This window comes from Herpailurus yagouaroundi, unplaced genomic scaffold (assembly GCF_014898765.1).
Source record: "Herpailurus yagouaroundi ecotype Mexico unplaced genomic scaffold, PumYag 141, whole genome shotgun sequence".
Lineage (NCBI taxonomy): Eukaryota > Metazoa > Chordata > Mammalia > Carnivora > Felidae > Herpailurus > Herpailurus yagouaroundi.
In genome coordinates, this window is record NW_024412396.1 from 27,113,210 (window position 1) to 27,133,379 (window position 20,170).

Consider the following 20,170-nt stretch of genomic DNA (forward strand, 5'->3'; position numbering starts at 1 on the left):
GGGACATTTTAAACAATAACTAGAGTAATCCTCAAAAGTACCAAGGTCACAAAAGTTAAAGAAGAATGAGGAATTATTCCAGACTGAAGGATACATGACTGATTCTGGACTGGATCATTTTGTTATAAAGGACAACAATGGGACAACTGGCAAAACCTAAATGGGGTCTGAAAATTAGATAGTATAACATATCAAAATTAATTTCCTGGATTTTGATTGCCAGACTGTGGTTATGCAGAAGAATGTTTTCATTTATAGGACACACTAAACTACGCTGGCAACTTACTCTCAAGTGGTTCAGGGCACAAGGAAGTACTTGTAACTTATCTAAAAGTCTGAGATACAAAAGTAAAAAACAGGCTGCAATCATAATTTTAGAAGCCAAAATAGAAATATCAAGGAATTTCTACTATTAAATTCAAGTGAAAAATCATTTTTGAGACTATTTCAGAGTACAGTAAATCTCAACCATAACTGTAAATCAGAATCACCTGGGATGCTTTCAAGCTATTTCCAGGCTTAGAGTCCTAACCCAGGCCAAGAAAATCAGAACCTCTTGGGAGTAAGATACAGTCATCAGAATCTTTAAAAGCTTTCTTGTAATTCTGATGTACAAAGGAGAGAAACACAGGCATGTGCCAAGTCGTAGGGGTCATTAACCCTTAATGGTCTAATTTAGGCATCTTCTCAATGAAGTGTTCCTGGTCTACCCCATGCCAGAGTTCAACACTTTCTATACTGCACCTTTGACTCCTAATAGTTTTAATCACACTGTGCTGCAATTTTTTTTATATTTTTATTTCCCACTAAAATAAACTCTTTCTAACACAAGGGACTGCTGTCTTATTCAGTATTTTATCATCACTTGGGACAGTGACTGGCATATAACAAATACTCAAAAATTTTCATTTAAAATGTAAAAAAAGAAAAAGTAAAAAGGAGGAGAGAGGAAAATAAATAAGAGACTCAATTTCTTCCCCCAGTAGCTTACAGCCAGGAAGGAAAAAGGTAACTAACAAAAAAATTTATCAGAAGGAAGAAACATTAGTACTGAAGTCTTTTGCTCTCTACTTGTGCCCCAAAGTATGTTTTTCAAAATTTCTTCTGTTTAAAAGTACCTGAATGCTCTGTGTAGATTCTCTTTATATTCTCTTTCTAAAAAGATAAAATTCAAACTATTTTTCCTAAACTGGTTTGAGGCTTTGGATGTTTTTTTCCTGTAGGTAAAAGACTCTTGCCGGGGGAAAAAAAGGGGGGGGGATTCCCATCCTGTCATATGCTGAAAACCTGGAAATATCATGTTTTATCTAAAAAGCTAGCATTTTTATGTATTCTAATACAAGGAATTATAAAAATTACTAATGTATAAAAAAGAGATAGAAGTGACATATAGTCACTATTATTCAAGTTAAGTTAAAAATACAAGTGTTAAAAATACCTTTTAACACTTACCTTATCTGCACACATTGACACTTTAATGTCCTGCTGAGATATTTCATAATGTCGGATATTAAAAACATAATTACCAGCCAACTTCAAAATATCAGCTGAGATATACTCTAGTACAGCCACAATATACAGGGATACATGATAGTCCACTTTGTACCCTAAAACCTCCTGTGGAAAAAATAAACAATTTAATTCCAAAAAATGGGACTGCCAAGTATCAGTCAAACACTTAAAAAATTATCCAATATTCTTGCTTATAAAGAACTTTCTATAGACCAAATGTCTAAATTTACAGATATCAAAGGACATAGAATGAGCCATAGGTCCCAGTGTCAGAAGTTTTTTTTTTAAAGAGACATCTAATCTAACAAATCTGCCTTTAGTATCAAGTAAGAAGAGATTATTGATTCCAATATAGAAATCTTGGTCAGGACTTCATGGAAAACCTCTTAAATTAATACATTACCCAAACCCATTGGACAAGTATCTACTATTTTCAAGGACCTGTAACCAATATTTCCAAATGCCAGTGGTTTTCATTCAGGGGAAGATGTGTGCATGTGAGGGGGGGTAGTTAGGGGCTCTCAAAATTGCTACCCAGGGGCATTCAAATCCATATACACCAAGTATTTTCTATTGACTAAATAATATTCCCTAGTCTACTTTTTCCAATGTATGTATCTGTGATATGTTTGAAAACAGTTCTGAACTCACCATAGCTTTTGACAATATATATTTTCTTAATCAACAAAAGGTTGAGGGTCAGTCAGGGGTAGTACTCATCAGAAGATGACACGAAGATGCATTATTGCTTATCATTAACTTTTAATATTATTTGAAAGGCAATATGATTTTATTAGAGTGTGTTTATTTTTATTTGTACACACATTAAGAAATATATATATACATATGTATATGTACAAGTACACACACATACACATGCACAGACTAATATAGGCCATGCTATATAAATACTAAATAAATACACCAATACTTTAAAAAGTGTTATTTGTTATAAAGAACTCCCCCAATGTTTGTTTTTACTACCTTCAATGAAGGATGGATTTTGTCCACAGGCAGTAAGAGAGGATTTCTTCGTTTTCGTTTTTCTATGGCAGATTGTGCATCAGCAATAGCCCACTTGTCAATTGGATGAGGAAAGGTCTTCTGAACACGTTCCTGTTAATATCATAGCAGTACTATTGTTAATTGAAGTGTTCATAACTAGAAAATTCATGCAAAACTAAATTTTTTTATCATCTTTAATGCTAGCAGAGAACAGTGCCACAACATGTTTTGATTCCTGTAAGAACTACTTTTTTAAAAGGATCAACAAGACTTTCAAAATTTTTTCCTACATAATTCCCATGAATAAAGATAAAGTGAATTTTAAACAGAAATCTTTAAGCATAAGCATAATTAAAATGGAACTGGAACTAGAAAAAAGCAGTAACATTAAGAGAGATTAAAGCCAGCATGAAATACTCATCAGTGATTTTACAATAAGGCTCCTAGGATTAAAACTATTTACCTGGCAGAAGTTGTTAACTCATTATTAATAATTATTATGCAGTCACTTTCCCTTTGCTAACCTTAGAGCTTTAATATAAAGAATTTTAAAAATAAGAGATGTCATGTACCTGTTAGAGGATCAAGTAGGTGACAAAGCTCAGAATGTCTTAAGGAAATACATCTCTTGGCAAAAATAATCTAAGTCTTATAGGCTACTATTATGGCTCATCTAATCAAAATTTAATCCGTGGTTGGCATGAATAATGAGAACTAATGATAACTGAATCAAACTCCAATTTTTAGGACTTCCTATTTTAAAAATTATACTCTCATCTTTTAGCATATTTAGCTATTGAGAAGTTTGCTTTTTTTTATACTTAATGTCTAATTCTTAGAGCTGAGACTAGGGAAGAAATACTCTAATTCCAAGAGTCCCTGAAAATATTAATAGCTCAATTACTCCAAATTAAGATTTTCCTTCATACTGGAAGTTGTTGCCTTATTACAGAAACAATATTCAAAAGAAAGGATGTAAACAGTATAGTAAAAAAGTTAATTTTTGAAAGCTGTGCTGATAGGTATTTCTAAAAATCTAAAAATACTCCCATGTAACTGAGCCAATACAAATATTTTAGCACTAATTTACACATCTTTTAGAAGTGTGTCTGTGTATTAATCAAACAGTAAATATCCAAAAGATTTTTATTAGTCCTTTATTGAAGCAGTATTTATATGCAGTAAAATGCACAGATCTTAAGTGTGCAATTCAACGAATTTTGAAAAATGGTTACACCTGTGTAACCATCACCCTAATAAAGATTCTAACATTTCACTCCCCACCCCTCATAGGCACATCCTGACTTCTATCACCATTAATTTTAGCGTTTCTGAACTTCACAGAAACGTATCCTACTATATGTACTCTCTGAGGCCTGGCTTTTTTTGTTGTATATAGTATCTTTGAATTATAGCTATGTTATTGTACATTATCAATAGCCCATTCTTTCATTTTATTACTGAGTAGTATTCCATCTTATAAATCAACCACAATCTGTTTATTCATCTTCTTGTGATGGAAATTTGAGTTGTTTCCAATTTTTGGCTATTATGAATAAAACTGCTTGAATATTCATGTATAAGTCTCTTTGTGAACATGTATTTTCATTTCTCTAGATTCAACACTCAGGAGTAAAACTGTTGGGGCACAGGCTAGATATACTGTATATTTAACTTTATAAGAAACTTTGTAAGAAAAAATAAACATTAAACTTTATAAGAAACTTTTCTAAGTGGTTATACTGTTTTATATTCCTATAGCAATGTGCTGAGAATTCCAGTTAGGCTACATCTCATTTGGTGTTATTAGTCTTTAATTTTATCCCTTGAAAGGGGTGTGAAATGGTATCTCATTGTGGTTTTAATTTCTATTTCCCTGTGATTTAAGAGCTTGAGCACCTTTTTCATGTGCTTATTGGCCATTAGCATATCTTCTTTTTATGAAGTGTCTGTTCAAGACTTTTACCCATCTGGGGAAGGAGGGGGTCTTTTTATTATTGATTTGTAGGAATAAACATCTTCTAGATACAAGTCATTGGTAAGGAATATATATCGCAAACATTTTCTCCTGGTTGTGACTCACACCTTTTTCATTTTCTCGATAATTTTATTCTTTAATACTTAACTGTGTTTTGAGTCCTCTGTAAAAAAAAAAAAAAAAAAAAATTGCTTAACGCCAGGTTAAACAAATATTCTCCTGCATTCTCTTCTAAAATTTTATGGTTTCAGCTTTATGTTCAACACTCTGATCTGTCGTGGGGTGCCTGGGTGGCTCAGTCGGTTAAGTGTCTGACTTCAGCTCACAATTCATGGGTTCGAGCCCCGCCACAGACTCTGTGCTGACAGCTCAGGACCTGGAGCCTGCTTCAGATTCTGTGTCTCCCTCTCTCTCTCTCTGCCCCTCCCCCACTCATGTTCTGTCTCTGTCTCTCAAAAATAAATAAACATTGAAAAAAATTACAAAAAAAAGATTATGATCTGTCTTGAATTAATTTTTAAGTGAAATAGGTTTCAAGGGTTTTTTCCCCATAAATTTATTCAGTAGTTTTAGCACTCTTTTTTGCTGAAAAACTTTCCTTCCCCACTGATTTGCCTTGATATCTTTGTTTAAAATGAACTTAGCACACACCTATCCCACATGATTTCAATGGTTTTAGTTTCCACAATAATTCAGAATGATATAGATTTAAAATATAGATATAGATATAGGTATATATCTATATATAGATATAGATACAGATATATATCTAGATATAGATACAGATTTAAAAATTCATTTGTACAATGGTTCAGTGACTTTGAAATATCAAAATAGTTTTTACCTCCACATCTTGAACAGTCCTTGGCTGAGCCATGCATAATTTATTAAGCAGCTGAAAAATCAGCTCTTCAATATAATAGAGAGACTCTTCATTAGCTGAGAGATTGGGATGTACTTGCTCCTGAACCTTTAAAAAAAAAGTTCTTAGTTAAAGTACAGGCCAAATTATTAATGACAAACACCAGAGAATCTTCTTTATAATTAATATTTTACTAGACTAGTCATTCAAATACAGACATAAAACACAAAAAGTGGGAAGAAAAACTCACCTCTATTTGTTACTCTCTATAAACTTTTCTGAACGTATAGAGTAGGGTTCCTTAAGCTTTTTTATACTCTATGAAAATCTATTGAAAGCCACTGGCCCCTCTCTACTCCTTACTGCCAAAAAAAGCATATACAGATAAAATATTCTATATAATTTCAGAGGAATAGTAGATACCCATACCCTTAAGGTAACTAATATATCTATTAGAAGTCTTTGAACACTAGGTCATGAATCCCAACAATGGAGATATCTCTGAAAAACCAGACTACTTTACAGAGCTGCTCTGTGAGGTAGGTGCTAGTCAGCTTTCTTCTAGCATGGCACAGACAAACCTCAAAGATATTCTGGTTTCAGTTCCAGACCACTACAATAAAATGAGTATCACAATAAAACAAGTCAAATAAATTTTCTGGTTTCCTAATGCATATGAACGTTATATTTACACTATACTGTAGTCCAGTAAGTGTGTAATAGCACTATGTGTAAGAAACAATATATATACCTTAATTTTAAAATATTGCTAAAAAATGCTAATTATCATCTAAGCTTCCAACAAGTCATCATCACTATCACCATAATAATAAAGTATGTAATATTGCAAAAATTACCAAAATGTGACACAGAGACATGATGTAAGCAAATATTGTTAGAAAAATGGCACCAGTAGACTTGGTTCCACACAGGGTTGTCACAAACTTTTAATTTATAAAAAATACACTATTTGCAAAGCCCAATAAAGCCAAGCACAAAAGAAGGTGTGCCCGTATACATTCCTTATTGCTGCTATATAGCTGTGGTGAGCCTTTTTGGTTGTTAATTTTTAATTAGAACCTAGTAAACTATCCTAAAAAAGAATCCAATAGAACTGGATATGAAGAATAAAGTAAAAAATGGTGTTTAGCACATAGTTTAATTAGAACCTAGTAAACTATCCTAAAAAAGAATCCAATAGAACTGGATATGAAGAATAAGGTAAAAAATGGTGTTTAGCACATGGTAGTAGTCATGTAAATATTTGTTTAAAGAATAATTGAGAGAAAGGGGTGCCTGGATGCCTCAGTTGATTAAGCATACAGCTTTGGCTCAGGTCATGATCTCACGGTTTGTAAGTTCGAGCCCCGTGTCAAGCTCTATGCTGACAGCTCAGAGTCTGAAGCCTGCTTTGGATTCTGTGTCTCCCTCTCTGTGCCTCCCTTGCTCATGCTCTTTCTCTCAAAAAATAAAAAAAATAAAAAAAATAAAAATAAATAAATAAATAAATAAATAAATAAATAGAATAGTTGAGGGAAGTAAGTATTGCTCTTTTTATGCCATATTAGAAGGTATCAATGCCACTGACATAAAAATAGAAAACGTAAGTAGTCTAAGATCTACTTTTACAAAAACAAAAAAATTGAAAAAATAACTCACAGATTTTAATATGGAATATTTTTAATAATCCAGTTCAAAATAGCTTCTAATTTCCATTATGGTTTTCCCCTTTGACTTTTAGAATTTAGAAGTTTATTTCTTAATTTTTAAACTTACAGTATTTTTTTAAGTTCTCTTTTTTATTGATTTCTAGAATAATCACACTGTAGTCAGAAAACATACTTTCCAGGAGTTCAATTTTTTGAAATTTGTTGAGACTTGCTTTTATAGCTCATTATATGGGCCTAGATGGCTTCACTGACAAACTTATTAAACATTTAAGGAAGAAGATAGAAAAAGAACAAGAGACTTCCCAACTTACTTTGAGACTACCTTGATATAAAAATTTTAAAAAGATGAAAATTATAAGCCATGTTTACTCATCAGCCTAGAAATAAAAGCCTAAATAAAATATCAACTAAATTCCATAATATATATAAAAAATATACGTGACCAACCAAGTGAGTTTATCCCAGCAATGTAAAGTTGGTTTAAAGTTGTAAAATCAAGCAATTTACCATCCTACCAGATTAAAAAGGAAAATACGATATCAATAAATGTACAAAGAGCATCTAAAAAACTCAACATTCATTCATAATAAATTTTCTAGTGAAATTGGGGCGCCTGGGTGGCTCAGTCAGTTCAATGTCCAGCTCTTGATTTTGGCTCAGGTCATGGTTTTGCAGTTCATAGATCAAGTCTTTCATCGGGCTCTGCACTGATAGTGTGGAGCCTGCTTGGGATTTTCTCTCTCTCTCTCTCTCTCTCTCTCTCTCTCTCTCTGCCCCTACCCTGCTTGTGTTCTTTTCTCAAAATACATAAACATTTTTTAAAAAGTCTCTAGTGAAGTTAATTTAGTAAACGGATAACTACAAAAAAACCCTACAATAAACATCATAGTCAACATGGTGAAATACCGAAAGCTTTCTGTTTGAGATCAAGAAAAAGGCAGGGACAATTGCTACGTCATTTCTATTCCACATTGTACTGGAGGTCCTGGATAGTGCAGACCATCAAGAAAAAGAAATAAAAGTGTAGGAAAATAGATTTACAGATGATTTGATTGCTCATTGTGATAGCTAATTTTATGTGTCAAGTAGCCTGGGCCACAGGATGCCCAGACATGTGGTTAAACATTACTTCTGAGTGTGTCTATGAGGGTTTCTGGGTAAAATTAACATCTGAATTGGTAGAAGTCTGAGTAAAGCAGACTGCCCTCCCTAATGTGAGTGGACCTGCCTGAATAAAAGGGTGAGTAAGAAAATTCCTTCTCTCTGCCTGTCTTTGAGCGAGTATTTTGGTCTTCTGCTTTTGAATTAGGACATGAACTACAACTTGAACTAGAGCTATAACACCAACTCTCATGGGTTCTCCAACTTACTAACTGCTTATCTTGGATTCCTCTACATCTATTAGAGAGAGAGAGAGAGAGAGAGAGAGAGAAAGAGAGAGAGTGTGTGTGTGTGTGTTCCTGTTCTTTTGGAGACCCCAGACTAATACACCCATGAAGGAAAATCAAATATTGTATAAATACATTATTTTAATTTATAAAAAATAAAATTTATTCCTGTGTAGCAGCAACAAAGTTGGAAAATAAAAATTTTCAATAATATAATTTACAATGAATAAAAATATGTATCATGTACCTTGGAATTTATCTTAACAAAAGAAGTACAGGATCCCTAAGGAAAAAAACTATAGACTCTGAGAGGAATTAAAGATCCAAATACATGAAATGTGAAATCATGTTCGTGAATTATCAGACTTAATATTGGAAATGTATCAATTCTCAAACTGATTTTATGGAGATAAAATCACAGGCAAAACCGAAAAGGTTGTTTGCTGAAACTGACAACATGATTTCAAAACTTATATGAAATGCAAAAGGCTAAGAAAACCAGCCACTTAATCAAAGAAGTGTAAGTACTTGCTCTAATCATTATTGGGATTTATTACAAAGCTACAGTAAGAATGTGATACTGTTATAATGACAAACAAATGAATGGAACAGAATACAGAAGCAAGTCCACATATATATATGGACCCTTGATTTACAACAAAGGTAGTTCTACAGAGTATGAGGATGGGGTCATGGGAAGGTGGGGAAGCCCAGAAACAGTAAACAACTAGATACCTATATGGAGAAGAATGAAACTTAACTCCAGTTCACACTTTACACAAAAAACAATTCTAGTTGGATTTTTTTAGATTACACATAAAAACCTAATAAACTTCTGATAACATAAAACAAGATATTATCTTCATGACCTCAGGATAGGAAAGGATTTCATAAAAATTACTATCCGTAAAGGAAAGGATTCATAAACATAACTATATTAAAATTTAAAACTTAACATTCATCAAAATTAGCACTGGAGAAGAATAATGTAACACATAAAATAAAAGGGCTCATATCCAGAACACATAAATAACTCCTAGAAATTCAGTAGACAGGCACCTGGATGGCTTAGCTGGGTAAGCATCCGACTCTCGGTTTTGGCTCAGGTCATGATCTCAGGGTTTTGGGAGTTTGGGCCCCAAGTAGGGCTCTGTGCTGACAGCAGGGAGCCTGCTTGAGATTCTCTCTCTCTCACCCTCTCTCTTTACCCCTCCCCTGCTCACACTGTCTCTGTCTCTCTCAAAATAAATAAACTTAAAAAAAAGAAAAAAAGAAATTCAGTAAGAAAAAAAGTATAAAAATTCCAGTACAGGGGTGTCTGGCTGGCTCAGTTAGTAGAGCATGTGACTCCTGATCTCAGGGTCATGGTTCAAACCCCATGTTAGGTATGGAGTCTACTTTAAAAAAACAAACAAACAAACAAACAAAAACAATAGAAAAAACAGGTAAAAAAAATCAGCACTTCATAATAGAAGAAATTCAAATGACCAGTAAGAGCTTTGGCTCTTTAGTAATCAGAGAAATGCAAACTATACCACAATGAAAACTATTACCTACTCACATCAAACTACAAAACTAAAATGTCTGATAATACCAGTAATCATGTAGAACAATGGGGAAAAAAAACAATGTGAACTTCAGACACTGCAAATGGAGTGCAAAATGCCTCAATCATTTTATTTTTTTTGGCTCAATCACTTATGAAAACTTAGCCATTATCTACAAAAATGCAAAATATGCAATACCATCTGTAGTTAACAGATGGTAACTAGACTTATTGTGGTGATAATTTCCTAAAGTATATATACCTGAAACTAATACAGTACTGTACATCAATTATACTCAATTAAAAAAATTAAAAATTAAGGACGCCTGGTTGGCTCATTCAATACAGCATATGACTCTTGATCTTGGGGTCATGAGTTTGAGTCCGGCATTTGGTGTAGAATTTACTTAAAAATAAAATCTTATATATGTAGATAAATAAATAAATAAAGTGTTTAAAAGGATATGCATACCCTATGTTTAAAGCTACATAGACCAACATAGCAGACACTAGGCACCTGTGGCTACTGAGTACCTAAAATGTAGCTCCACTGAATTGAAATGGGCTTTAAGTATAGAATATATGCCAGATATCAAAGATATAGTATAAAAAAAGAAAGTCGAATATCTCAATGTTTTTACTGTTTATATGCTAAAATGATTAGATTTATTGGGTTAGAATATATTATTAAAATCAATTTCATCTGTTTCTTCTTACTTTTTTAATACAACTATGAGAAAACTGAAAATTACCTATGTTTTTACATTATATTTCTTTTTTTTTTTTTAATTTTTTTTTTTCAACGTTTATTTATTTTTGGGACAGAGAGAGACAGAGCATGAACGGGGGAGGGGCAGAGAGAGAGGGAGACACAGAATCAGAAACAGGCTCCAGGCTCTGAGCCATCAGCCCAGAGCCCGACGCGGGGCTCGAACTCACGGACCGCGAGATCGTGACCTGGCTGAAGTTGGACGCTTAACCGACTGCGCCACCCAGGCGCCCCTTTACATTATATTTCTATTGGACAGCACTGTTCTAGAGAAATTAGCACATGGGTTTACTAGAAGACATGTACAAGAAGGCTCATAAGCAGCATTACTAGTGATACCACCAAACTAGAAACTCAAATATCTAGGGGCGTCTGGGTGGCTCAGTCAGTTAAGCCTCTGACTTGGGCTCAGGTCATGATCTCACGGTTCGCGAGTTCAAGCCCCTGTCGGGCTCTGTGCTGACAGCTCAGAGCTTGGAGCCTGCTTCTCATTCTGTGTCTCCCTCTCTCTGCCCCTTCCCTGTTCATGCTCGGTCTCTCTCAGGCTCAAAAATAAACATTAAAAAAAAAAAAATTAAAAAAAAAAAGAAACTCAAATATCTATCTAAAGTGGAATAAATTATAGCATAGTCATACAATTGAATATAGGAGGAAACATGAGTAACTACAGCTATGGATATATCTTCAAAATAATGTTGGCAGAAAGAAGTCAGATAAGGAGAATATATACCATGGAATTCCACCTCAAGATCAACAAAATTAAACTATAATGTTTAGGGACACGTTTAAAAGGTAAAAATATAAAAGAAAAGGGCAGTTATTACCATAAAAGTGGTTACCTTCTGGAGAATTCTATTGAGAAAAGCGCTAAATAAGTGTTCCTTAAATTGTATATTTATGTTTTATGCATTTTTTATGGTTTTACCACTTCACCATAAATAAGGTTTTAAAATGTTGGAGAATCATCTAGCAAACAGAAAATCAAGGGGTGAAATTACAAAAAAAAAAATAAGTCAAAAGGACCCTCCTAGTCACGAGCTAATAAATGAAATTAAAATGTCAAGGGTGCCTGGGTGGCTCAGTTGGTTAAACATCTGACTTAGGCTCAAGTCACAATCTCACAGTTTGTGAGTTCAAGCCCCACAATCAGGCTCGGTGCTGATAGCTTGGAGCCTGGAGCCTGCTTCAGATTCTGTGTCTCCCCCTCTCTCTGCCCCTCCCCTCCTTATGCTCCATCTCTTCTCTCTCTCAAAAATAAATAAACATTAAAAAAAAAAAATGTCAGAACCCTGGAGACAAAGAGAATATCCTACAAGCTGAGGGTGAAGGAAAGAAGCAGGTCCTATACAAAGTAGGTATTAGACTAGTTCCAGACTTCAACTGTAATACTAGAAGCTAGAAGGCAATGATTTTCATCCTAGAATAATATCCTAATAAACTATCAATCAAATGTCATAGTAAAATGAAGACATGCTTAAACATAACAAGGTCAAAAATTCTGTCTCCCATGCACACTTTCTCATTAAGCTTTTATAGTTTGTAACAGTAAAACAAGAGTATGAATCAAGGAAGAGAAAAAAATGGCATACAGGAAATGAAGGAACTAATACAGAACAAAGGCCAAAGGAGTAACCAGCATGAAGTGAAGGAAAAATGTGAGAGTTGTACAACAGGCGTAAGGTCACCAGTCCAGACTGCAGATCAGAATACTCTGGGAGAAACTATCTCAAGAAGATGAAATCACGGAGCACCTGGCTGACTCAGTCGAAGAACATGTGACTCTTGATCTCAGGGTTGTAAGTTCAAACCCCATGGTGGGTGTAGAGATTACTAAAATAAATAAAAACTTTAAAAAAAAGATGAAATTAATAAGAGTATCTGATGGATCTAAAAATCTTAAGAGGCTAGACAACTGGTAGAGACTTTAATCTTGAATTAGTAAGTACATAAACAACTACACAAATATGAAAACAAGACAATTATTAACTCCAGTAAAAGGTTAGGTAGAAAAGGAAAAGCAGTTTAACTATAAACAACATTTACAGTCATAATAATGTAAACTGTAAATAACTGATCCCAACAAACTAAGATATAACCATGGTGTGGGGTGAAACAGGAAATATGTTATGTATGGTAAGGTAGATGTGTATGGGGGAAGGAGGGAGATGTATATGTGTATTAAAGAATATTAAATCTTTATCTTCCATGGTAGGAAGTTAACAGATAATGGCCAAAACAGAAAAATCCAAGAAATAGTAATTTTTTTCCTGAGAGATACAGAATACTGAAACAAATCACTTTGAAAGTTAAAAGTAATTATCTCTGGAAAGCAGAAAATTTTGTGAATGGAGAAGAGATACTGCTATTTTTCTTACAAGTTATTTTTCTTATAAGTTAGTTATCTTTTTATTTGCAGGAATGATTTTGATAAAATATAAACTAACTTATAAAGAAATATAATCTGAACTGGAAAGGAGGAAAAAAGAAGGATACATAAAACTAGAAATGATAAACACTACTTTTTCAAGAACTTTGGATAAGAAGAGTTTAAAGTAAGGCAGTTAGATATTTATACAGGACCAACATCCAAAATGACAGGCTTTATAATATTTTTATAAATTCAAAATAGATTTCAGGGAAATATTTTCTCTTACATCATGCATTTCTTTAACATAACAAGAAGAAACCTAATTACATCTTACCATATGTTTCTATTAGATCAACAGAATTAAAATTTTCCTTTTTTAATAAAAAATAAGGATTGGGGTGCCTTGGTGGCTCAGTTGGTTAAGCATCTGACTCTTGATTTTGGCTCAGGTCATGATCTCATGATTCATGAGTTCCAGCCCTGTGTCAGGCTCTGAGCTGACAGAGCCTGCTTGGCATTCTCTCCCTCCCTCTCTGCCCCTCCCCTATGCCCATTCTCTCTCTCTCTCTCTCTCTCTCTCTCAAAATAAATACATAAACATTAAAAAAAATAAGAATTTACACTGGAAGTTTAGCAATGGCATTCATAAGACTGTTTCTTATAACATCCTTCCATAAAAGCCAAGTGCCCTACTCAGTAAAAGTGACTGTGCATGAGAATTAAAATAATGTCCAACTGGGATAGATTTTTTTCCCTGTGATTATGATTTTGGTAAATAACCTGCAAAGCAACTTTAACATTTAGCATCAAAATTTATTATGCCAAACTTCTTAAAGTAAGTGCAGATATGAAAAGTCATAAAAATACATGTTAAAATCCCACACATAAATACTAATAGGACATCAAGATGACAATAAAAGATAACCCTACTTTGCACTTCCACAGTGTTTACTATGTCAGCACCGTAAGAGACAGTAAAAATAAAATTACCACATCAGAACAAACTCACCTATCATATTTTCCTGAAAGACTAGTCAGAAAAAGAGCAATTAAAATAATTTTCAGTCCTAACAGTAGATCAACAAGTCAGACCTGCATTTTAGTTACACCATTTTTTCAAATTGCCAGAAAGTATTTCCCTATACATACACTGTAAAAAGAATAGTCATGATTCTATATATAGATTCATGCACAAAAACATTAAACTTTACATTTTTTTCCTACTGAGATAAACACTATACAAACTTCAGAAATGTCATTTCCTAATTTGTATCTTTCAGTTCTGCATATTCACAATCAAATAAAAAACTCTTGCTAGTGCATTTATTTAATCAATTAACATTTGAGTTTTTGTACAATGTAGAAATAAATCCCTTTGGCCACACAGTATGACATTTATTGATGCCAAATTCTTCACTCCATTGCCAAGATTTTTGCAAGGATGCAAATATCTCAAACATCAATATTAAGAATACTGGAAGTTTAAGGGGCACCTGGGTGGCTCAGTCAGTTAAGCATCTGCCTTTGGCTCAGGTCATGATCTCATGTTTTGTGAGTTCCAGCTCTGCATCGGGCTCTATGCTGATAGCTCAGAGCCTGAAGCCTGTTGGGATTCTGTGTCTCTCCATCACTCTCTGCCCCTCCCCCACTTGCTCATGTGCTCTCTGTCTCTCTCTCTCTCTCAAAGTAAATAAACATAAAAAAGAATACTGGAAGTTTTTGTTGTTGTTATAAAAGAGTTAAAATTCAATTTAGGGGCACCTGGGTGGTTCAGTTGGTTAAGCATCCGACTTCGGCTCAGGCCGTGATCTCGCAGTTCGTGGGTTCAAGCCCCGCGACCGCTCTTTGTTGACAGCTCAGAGCCTGGAGACTACTTCGGATTCTGTGTCTCCCTCTCTCTCTGCCCTTCCCCTGCTCACGCTCTGTCTCTCTCTCTCTCAAAAATAAACATTAAAAAAAATTCAATTTAAAAAGGAAAAGCAAATTTCATTCTAAAAATACACGCAAAAAACTGTAAAATATTGCTGACAGAAATTTTAAAAGACCTATGTAAATGAAAAGATAAACTTTATCAGCTGGAAGACTCAATATCATTAAGATGTCAATTCTTCTCAAATGATCTATCAATTCAACACAATCCCAATAAAAATTCCAGGTTTTTGCATAGTAATTGATACCCTGATTTTAAAATTCTTATGGAACTACAAAGGCCCAAGAATAACCAAAACAACTCTGAAAGAGAACAAAGTTGGAGGGCTAAAATTACCTCATTTCAAGAATTTTTATAAAGCTACAACAATCAAAACAGTGTAGTATTGTTGTAAAGACAGGCAAAAAGGTCAATGGAACAGAATAAAGAATCCAGAAAGAAAGCCATAAATATACAGATGAATAATTTTTTTAAAAGATCTTATTTTTAAGTAATCTCTATATCCAATATGGGGCTCAAATTCACAACCCTGAGATTAAGAGTCACATACTCTACTGACCTAGCCAGCCAGGTGCTGAGTGATGAGTGATTTTTAATACAGGCATAAAGGAAAGGACAAAACTTAATAACATGAAAGATGTTCAACATCATTAATCACTAGGGAAATACAAATAAAAACCACAAGGAGATACCAAGACAGACCTATTACAGTGGCTAAAATTAAACACCAAATATTGGCAGGAGGAACTGGAACTCTCATACTTTGTTGGTGGGAATGTAAAACTGTAAGACAGTTTGAATGGAAAAGTTTGATAGTTACTTAAAAAGTTAAACATATATCTACTGTCTGATCCAGCCACCCTTTGGTAATTACTCAAGAAAAAAGGAAATATATGTTCATATAAAGACTTGTACACAAATATTCATACCAGTTTTATTTGTAATAGCCAAGACTGGAAAACCAAATGTACACATATAGGTAACGAGATAAACAGTGGTATACACACAATGGAATGCCACCGAGCAATAAAAAAGGAGTGAACTATTAATATATGAAGCAAAATGGATGAATCTCAAGACAATTATGCTGAGTAAAAGAAGCCAGACAAAAAGAGTATATATTGTATGATTCCATTACTATAAAACTCTAGAAAATGCAATCTATAGTGATGGAGAGCAGAACAGTAACTGCTTGGGTACAAGAAGTGGGGAGGGTTGGGAGGGAGAATTATGAGAGTCAAGAGGAAATTATGGGGCTGAGGATATATTCAATATTTTTTTGTGATGGCTTCACTGATATATACATACACAAAAACTTACCAAACTGTACACTTTAAATATATGCAGTTTATTATATGTCAATTATACTCCCAATAGTTTTAGAAAATAAAAATATAATATTTTAAGGTAGCATTTTCTTTAACTAGGGTATATAATGAAGAATTGAAACCGCAGCTGTACACTATCAAATCTTTAAGGTCAGAACCATTTCTTATGTTTTTGGTTTCCTCTTATTTCCCCACCCTTTTATTTCTAATATACAGGTAATCTAGTGCCATGCTTTGCCTAAGGAAAGCACTCAGTATATACCTGTTAAATAAATAAGTTCACTGTAGCAAAGAGATTTCTTAGCCTCACTGAAATCTGGCCATCTGGCACTGGCGAAAATTGAGAACTCCATAAAATTAGTTTTTATTTCACTGGATATGCACTGGAGACTCAATTATCCCATATAACATTACAAATGAGATTTCCGATCTATGTTCCTCCGTTCTCACTATCAATATTCACTTTTCAGATTCAGTGCTCTTAGGTGCTTTCTTGAAGGGTTTTCTTTCTTTTTTTTTTCTTTTAGAGAGAGAGAGAGAGAGCAAGAGAGAGAGGGAGCGCGTGCACACCCATGAGCAGGGGAGAGGGAGAGAGAAAGAGAGAGAGAATCTCAGGCAGGCTCCACACTCAGCACAGAGCCCGACATGAGGTTTGATCCCATGACCCTGGATCACGACTTGAGCTGAAATCTTGAGGGGTTTTCAATGTAAGTTTTTTTTTAAATGGAGATAAGTACAGGACAAGAATTTTATTCTATGCAGCTTAATATTATGTGAGGGCTTACCATAAAATAATCAAAACATGTAGAGAAAACTATTGGTGGAAGCTAACATTTTTGTCATTAAAATTTTCCTTAAATGGAATGCAATGGCATATGATCTGTCATGTGAATATTAAGTACATTCCCATACAGGCAGGCCATTAGCCTATAAAGCCAAGAAAGTGCAGGCTAGATCAATGGTTCTGCGATGTTTCAGGGACAAAGCATTTTGAAGTTACACTGCTCTTAGCAGAATATGAAATATTAAGTCATTTATATTTCACCATAGAGAGTAGGTGTAATATTAGTAAAAATGACTACAAAACTGAAAACTATAGGCACATGTTTGTTTTTTTTTAAATTTTTTTTTTCAACGTTTATTTATTTTCTTTGGGACAGAGAGAGACAGAGCATGAACGGGGGAGGGGCAGAGAGAGAGGGAGACACAGAATCGGAAACAGGCTCCAGGCTCTGAGCCATCAGCCAGAGCCTGACGCGGGGCTCGAACTCACGGACCGCGAGATCGTGACCTGGCTGAAGTCGGACGCTTAACCAACTGCGCCACCCAGGCGCCCCTATAGGCACATGTTTGTAAGAAAAAACAAAAAGTGCCAAACTTTTTCCTGCAAAATCTCTGTATCTCTTGTTCATTTGTGTTACTATCTTTCACTACTCACTAGCAAGTAAACTGTAGCAGACACACCATAGACGTAAGAAAAACTTATGAGAGAAAAATAAAATTGAAAAAAATTAATATTGGCTTTTTTCCCCCCTCTGAACTAGGAAAAGATCACTATTCTCAATATGCTTTTATTCAAAGGATATTTACTCCTAGTGCCAAATACCCACTTCCTTCAGCATACTACCAAAACTTTTAGTATGTACTCTTTCTTAAAGAAGATCTGCCTGACAAGGTACCTGCACTCAAAGAGTAAACAGGCTCTCCTTTCCCACCTCTTCTCAGCTGCCCTCCCACTTTGCTGAAGAGGCAGATCTCTAACTTACTCTGAATGTCACTATGGTGTGTTGCCCTGGGGTGCAATAAAAAACTAATAACTAAATTCTAGAACACTAAACAAAGAGACAATTACAAACACTTTTCATTAAAGTACCCTGCTTCTTGGGGTGCCCGGGTGGCTCAGTCAGTTAAGCGTCCGGCTTTGGTTCAGGTCATGATCTTGTGGTTTGTGAGTTTGAGCCCCACATCGGGCTCTGTGCTGACAGCTCAGAGCCTGCAGCCTGCTTTGGATTCTGTGTCTCCCTCTCTTTCTGCCCCTCCCCCGCTCATTCTCTTCTCTTCTCTTCTCTTCTCTTCTCTCTCTCTCTCTCTCTCTCTCTCTCTCTCAAAAATAAATAAATAATTTAAAAAGTACCTTGCTTCTTCCATTTGCTAGCCTACTATCAAAAAACACAGCCTAAGGAGAAAAACTCATGAAAACAAAGAAAAGAAAGCATCTTTAAGAAATATTAAAAGGCAGTATTACCTTATCTCGTTCAGGAGAAAAAAATTCAAAGCAAGTTTTCACACTTTATCTACTTTCCTATCTTACAATTAGAATTCAGAAGTGAGGGGCGCCTGGGTGGCGCAGTCGGTTAAGCGTCCGACTTCAGCCAGGTCACGATCTCCCGGTCCATGGGTTCGAGCCCCGCGTCGGGCTCTGGGCTGATGGCTCAGAGCCTGGAGCCTGTTTCCGATTCTGTGTCTCCCTCTCTCTCTGCCCCTCCCCCATTCATGCTCTGTCTCTCTCTGTCCCAAAAATAAATAAAAAACGTTGAAAAAAAAATTAAAAAAAAAAAAAAAAAAAGAATTCCGAAGTGAGATGGCTGGCATGTGACATGTATTAACACATTCATTTGAACGCATTCATTTGAACTGAAAAATTAAGTCAGACTTTGTCTCAAAGAAGATAAATATGATGAGGCTGGTTGGCTTGACAATTAAAACTAACCTTAGCAATTTGGTTATGTGGTGGATATTTTGCATTAAGCAAATGAGCATGGTACTCAGAATTCTAAGGTGGCCCCTAGGATTCCCACCCCGTGATATACGTGCTCTGTGTACTCGTCTTGAGTGTGGGCAGGACCTGTGAATGTGATGAGGATATCACTCCTATGATCAAGTTACCATATAAGGCAAAAGTGAATATGATCCCTAATCAGTTGACTTTGAGTTAATCAAAAGATTATCACTAAATCAGGTGAATCCTTTAAAAGAAGGTCTAGAGTATGAGATAAGAAACAGCACCAGATACATTCCTGTTGGCCTTAAAGAAACAAACTGACATGTTATAGAGAGGGTCGTGTGGCAAGGAATGGCAGCAGCCTCCAGGAGCTGAGGGCCTCAGACATGTAGCTGCAAGGAAATGAATTCTGCCAATAACTACATGAGCTTGGAAGAGGATTACCAAGCTTCAGATGAGACTGCATGCCCAGCCAAAACCTTGACTGAGACCCTAAGCAGAAAACCCAGGTAAGAGCTGTGCCTAGACTTTTGACCTACGGAAATTGAGACAATAAATTTGTGTTGTATTAAGCCACGAAGCTTGTAATAATTTGTTACACAGCAGAACATGAATACAATGAACTAGATCTACAGCTCCAAGAATTCAATGAAAGTATGTTTAAAGATGAGGCATCTGGGTGGCTCAGCTATTAGTTAAGCATCCAGCTAGTGATTTCAACTCAGGTCATGATCTCACGGTCATGGGATTAAGCCCCTTGTAGGGCTCCATGCTGACGGCTCAGAGACTGCTTGGAGTCTCTCTCTTCCTCTCTCTCTACCCCTCCCCTGCTCATGCACTCTCTCTCTTTCACAAATAAATAAACATAAAAAAAAGAAAATGTTTAAAGAATATGATAAGGTAAAATATATTTTATTAGTAAATACTGTCATAGCTAAAGTGTACTACAGTTAATACTGTTCTCATTTTCCCAATTTTTCTTAGATATACTGGACTAAACAAAGTACTTGGAAGCAAAAAAGTGAAAAAGTAACAGCTATAATTATTAGTCATTTGACACGTTCTAGAAAAGCTAGAAAATAAAAAAGTGAA

At 34.9% G+C, this 20,170-nt stretch overlaps 1 protein-coding gene across 3 annotated transcripts in view; it reads right to left on the reverse strand.

Annotated features, from left to right (window-relative positions):
* Window positions 1-20,170, reverse strand: part of SOS2 (SOS Ras/Rho guanine nucleotide exchange factor 2) — a 91,742-nt gene that overhangs the window by 61,892 nt on the left and 9,680 nt on the right. For all 3 annotated transcript variants that reach the window (XM_040477079.1, XM_040477080.1, XM_040477078.1), the window contains exons 2-4: window positions 5,340-5,465; window positions 2,497-2,628; window positions 1,453-1,617 (exon numbers count right to left, since the gene is read on the reverse strand). In XM_040477079.1, the coding sequence (XP_040333013.1) occupies window positions 1,453-1,617; window positions 2,497-2,628; window positions 5,340-5,465 (423 nt within the window). The remainder of the gene's footprint in view (window positions 1-1,452; window positions 1,618-2,496; window positions 2,629-5,339; window positions 5,466-20,170) is intronic.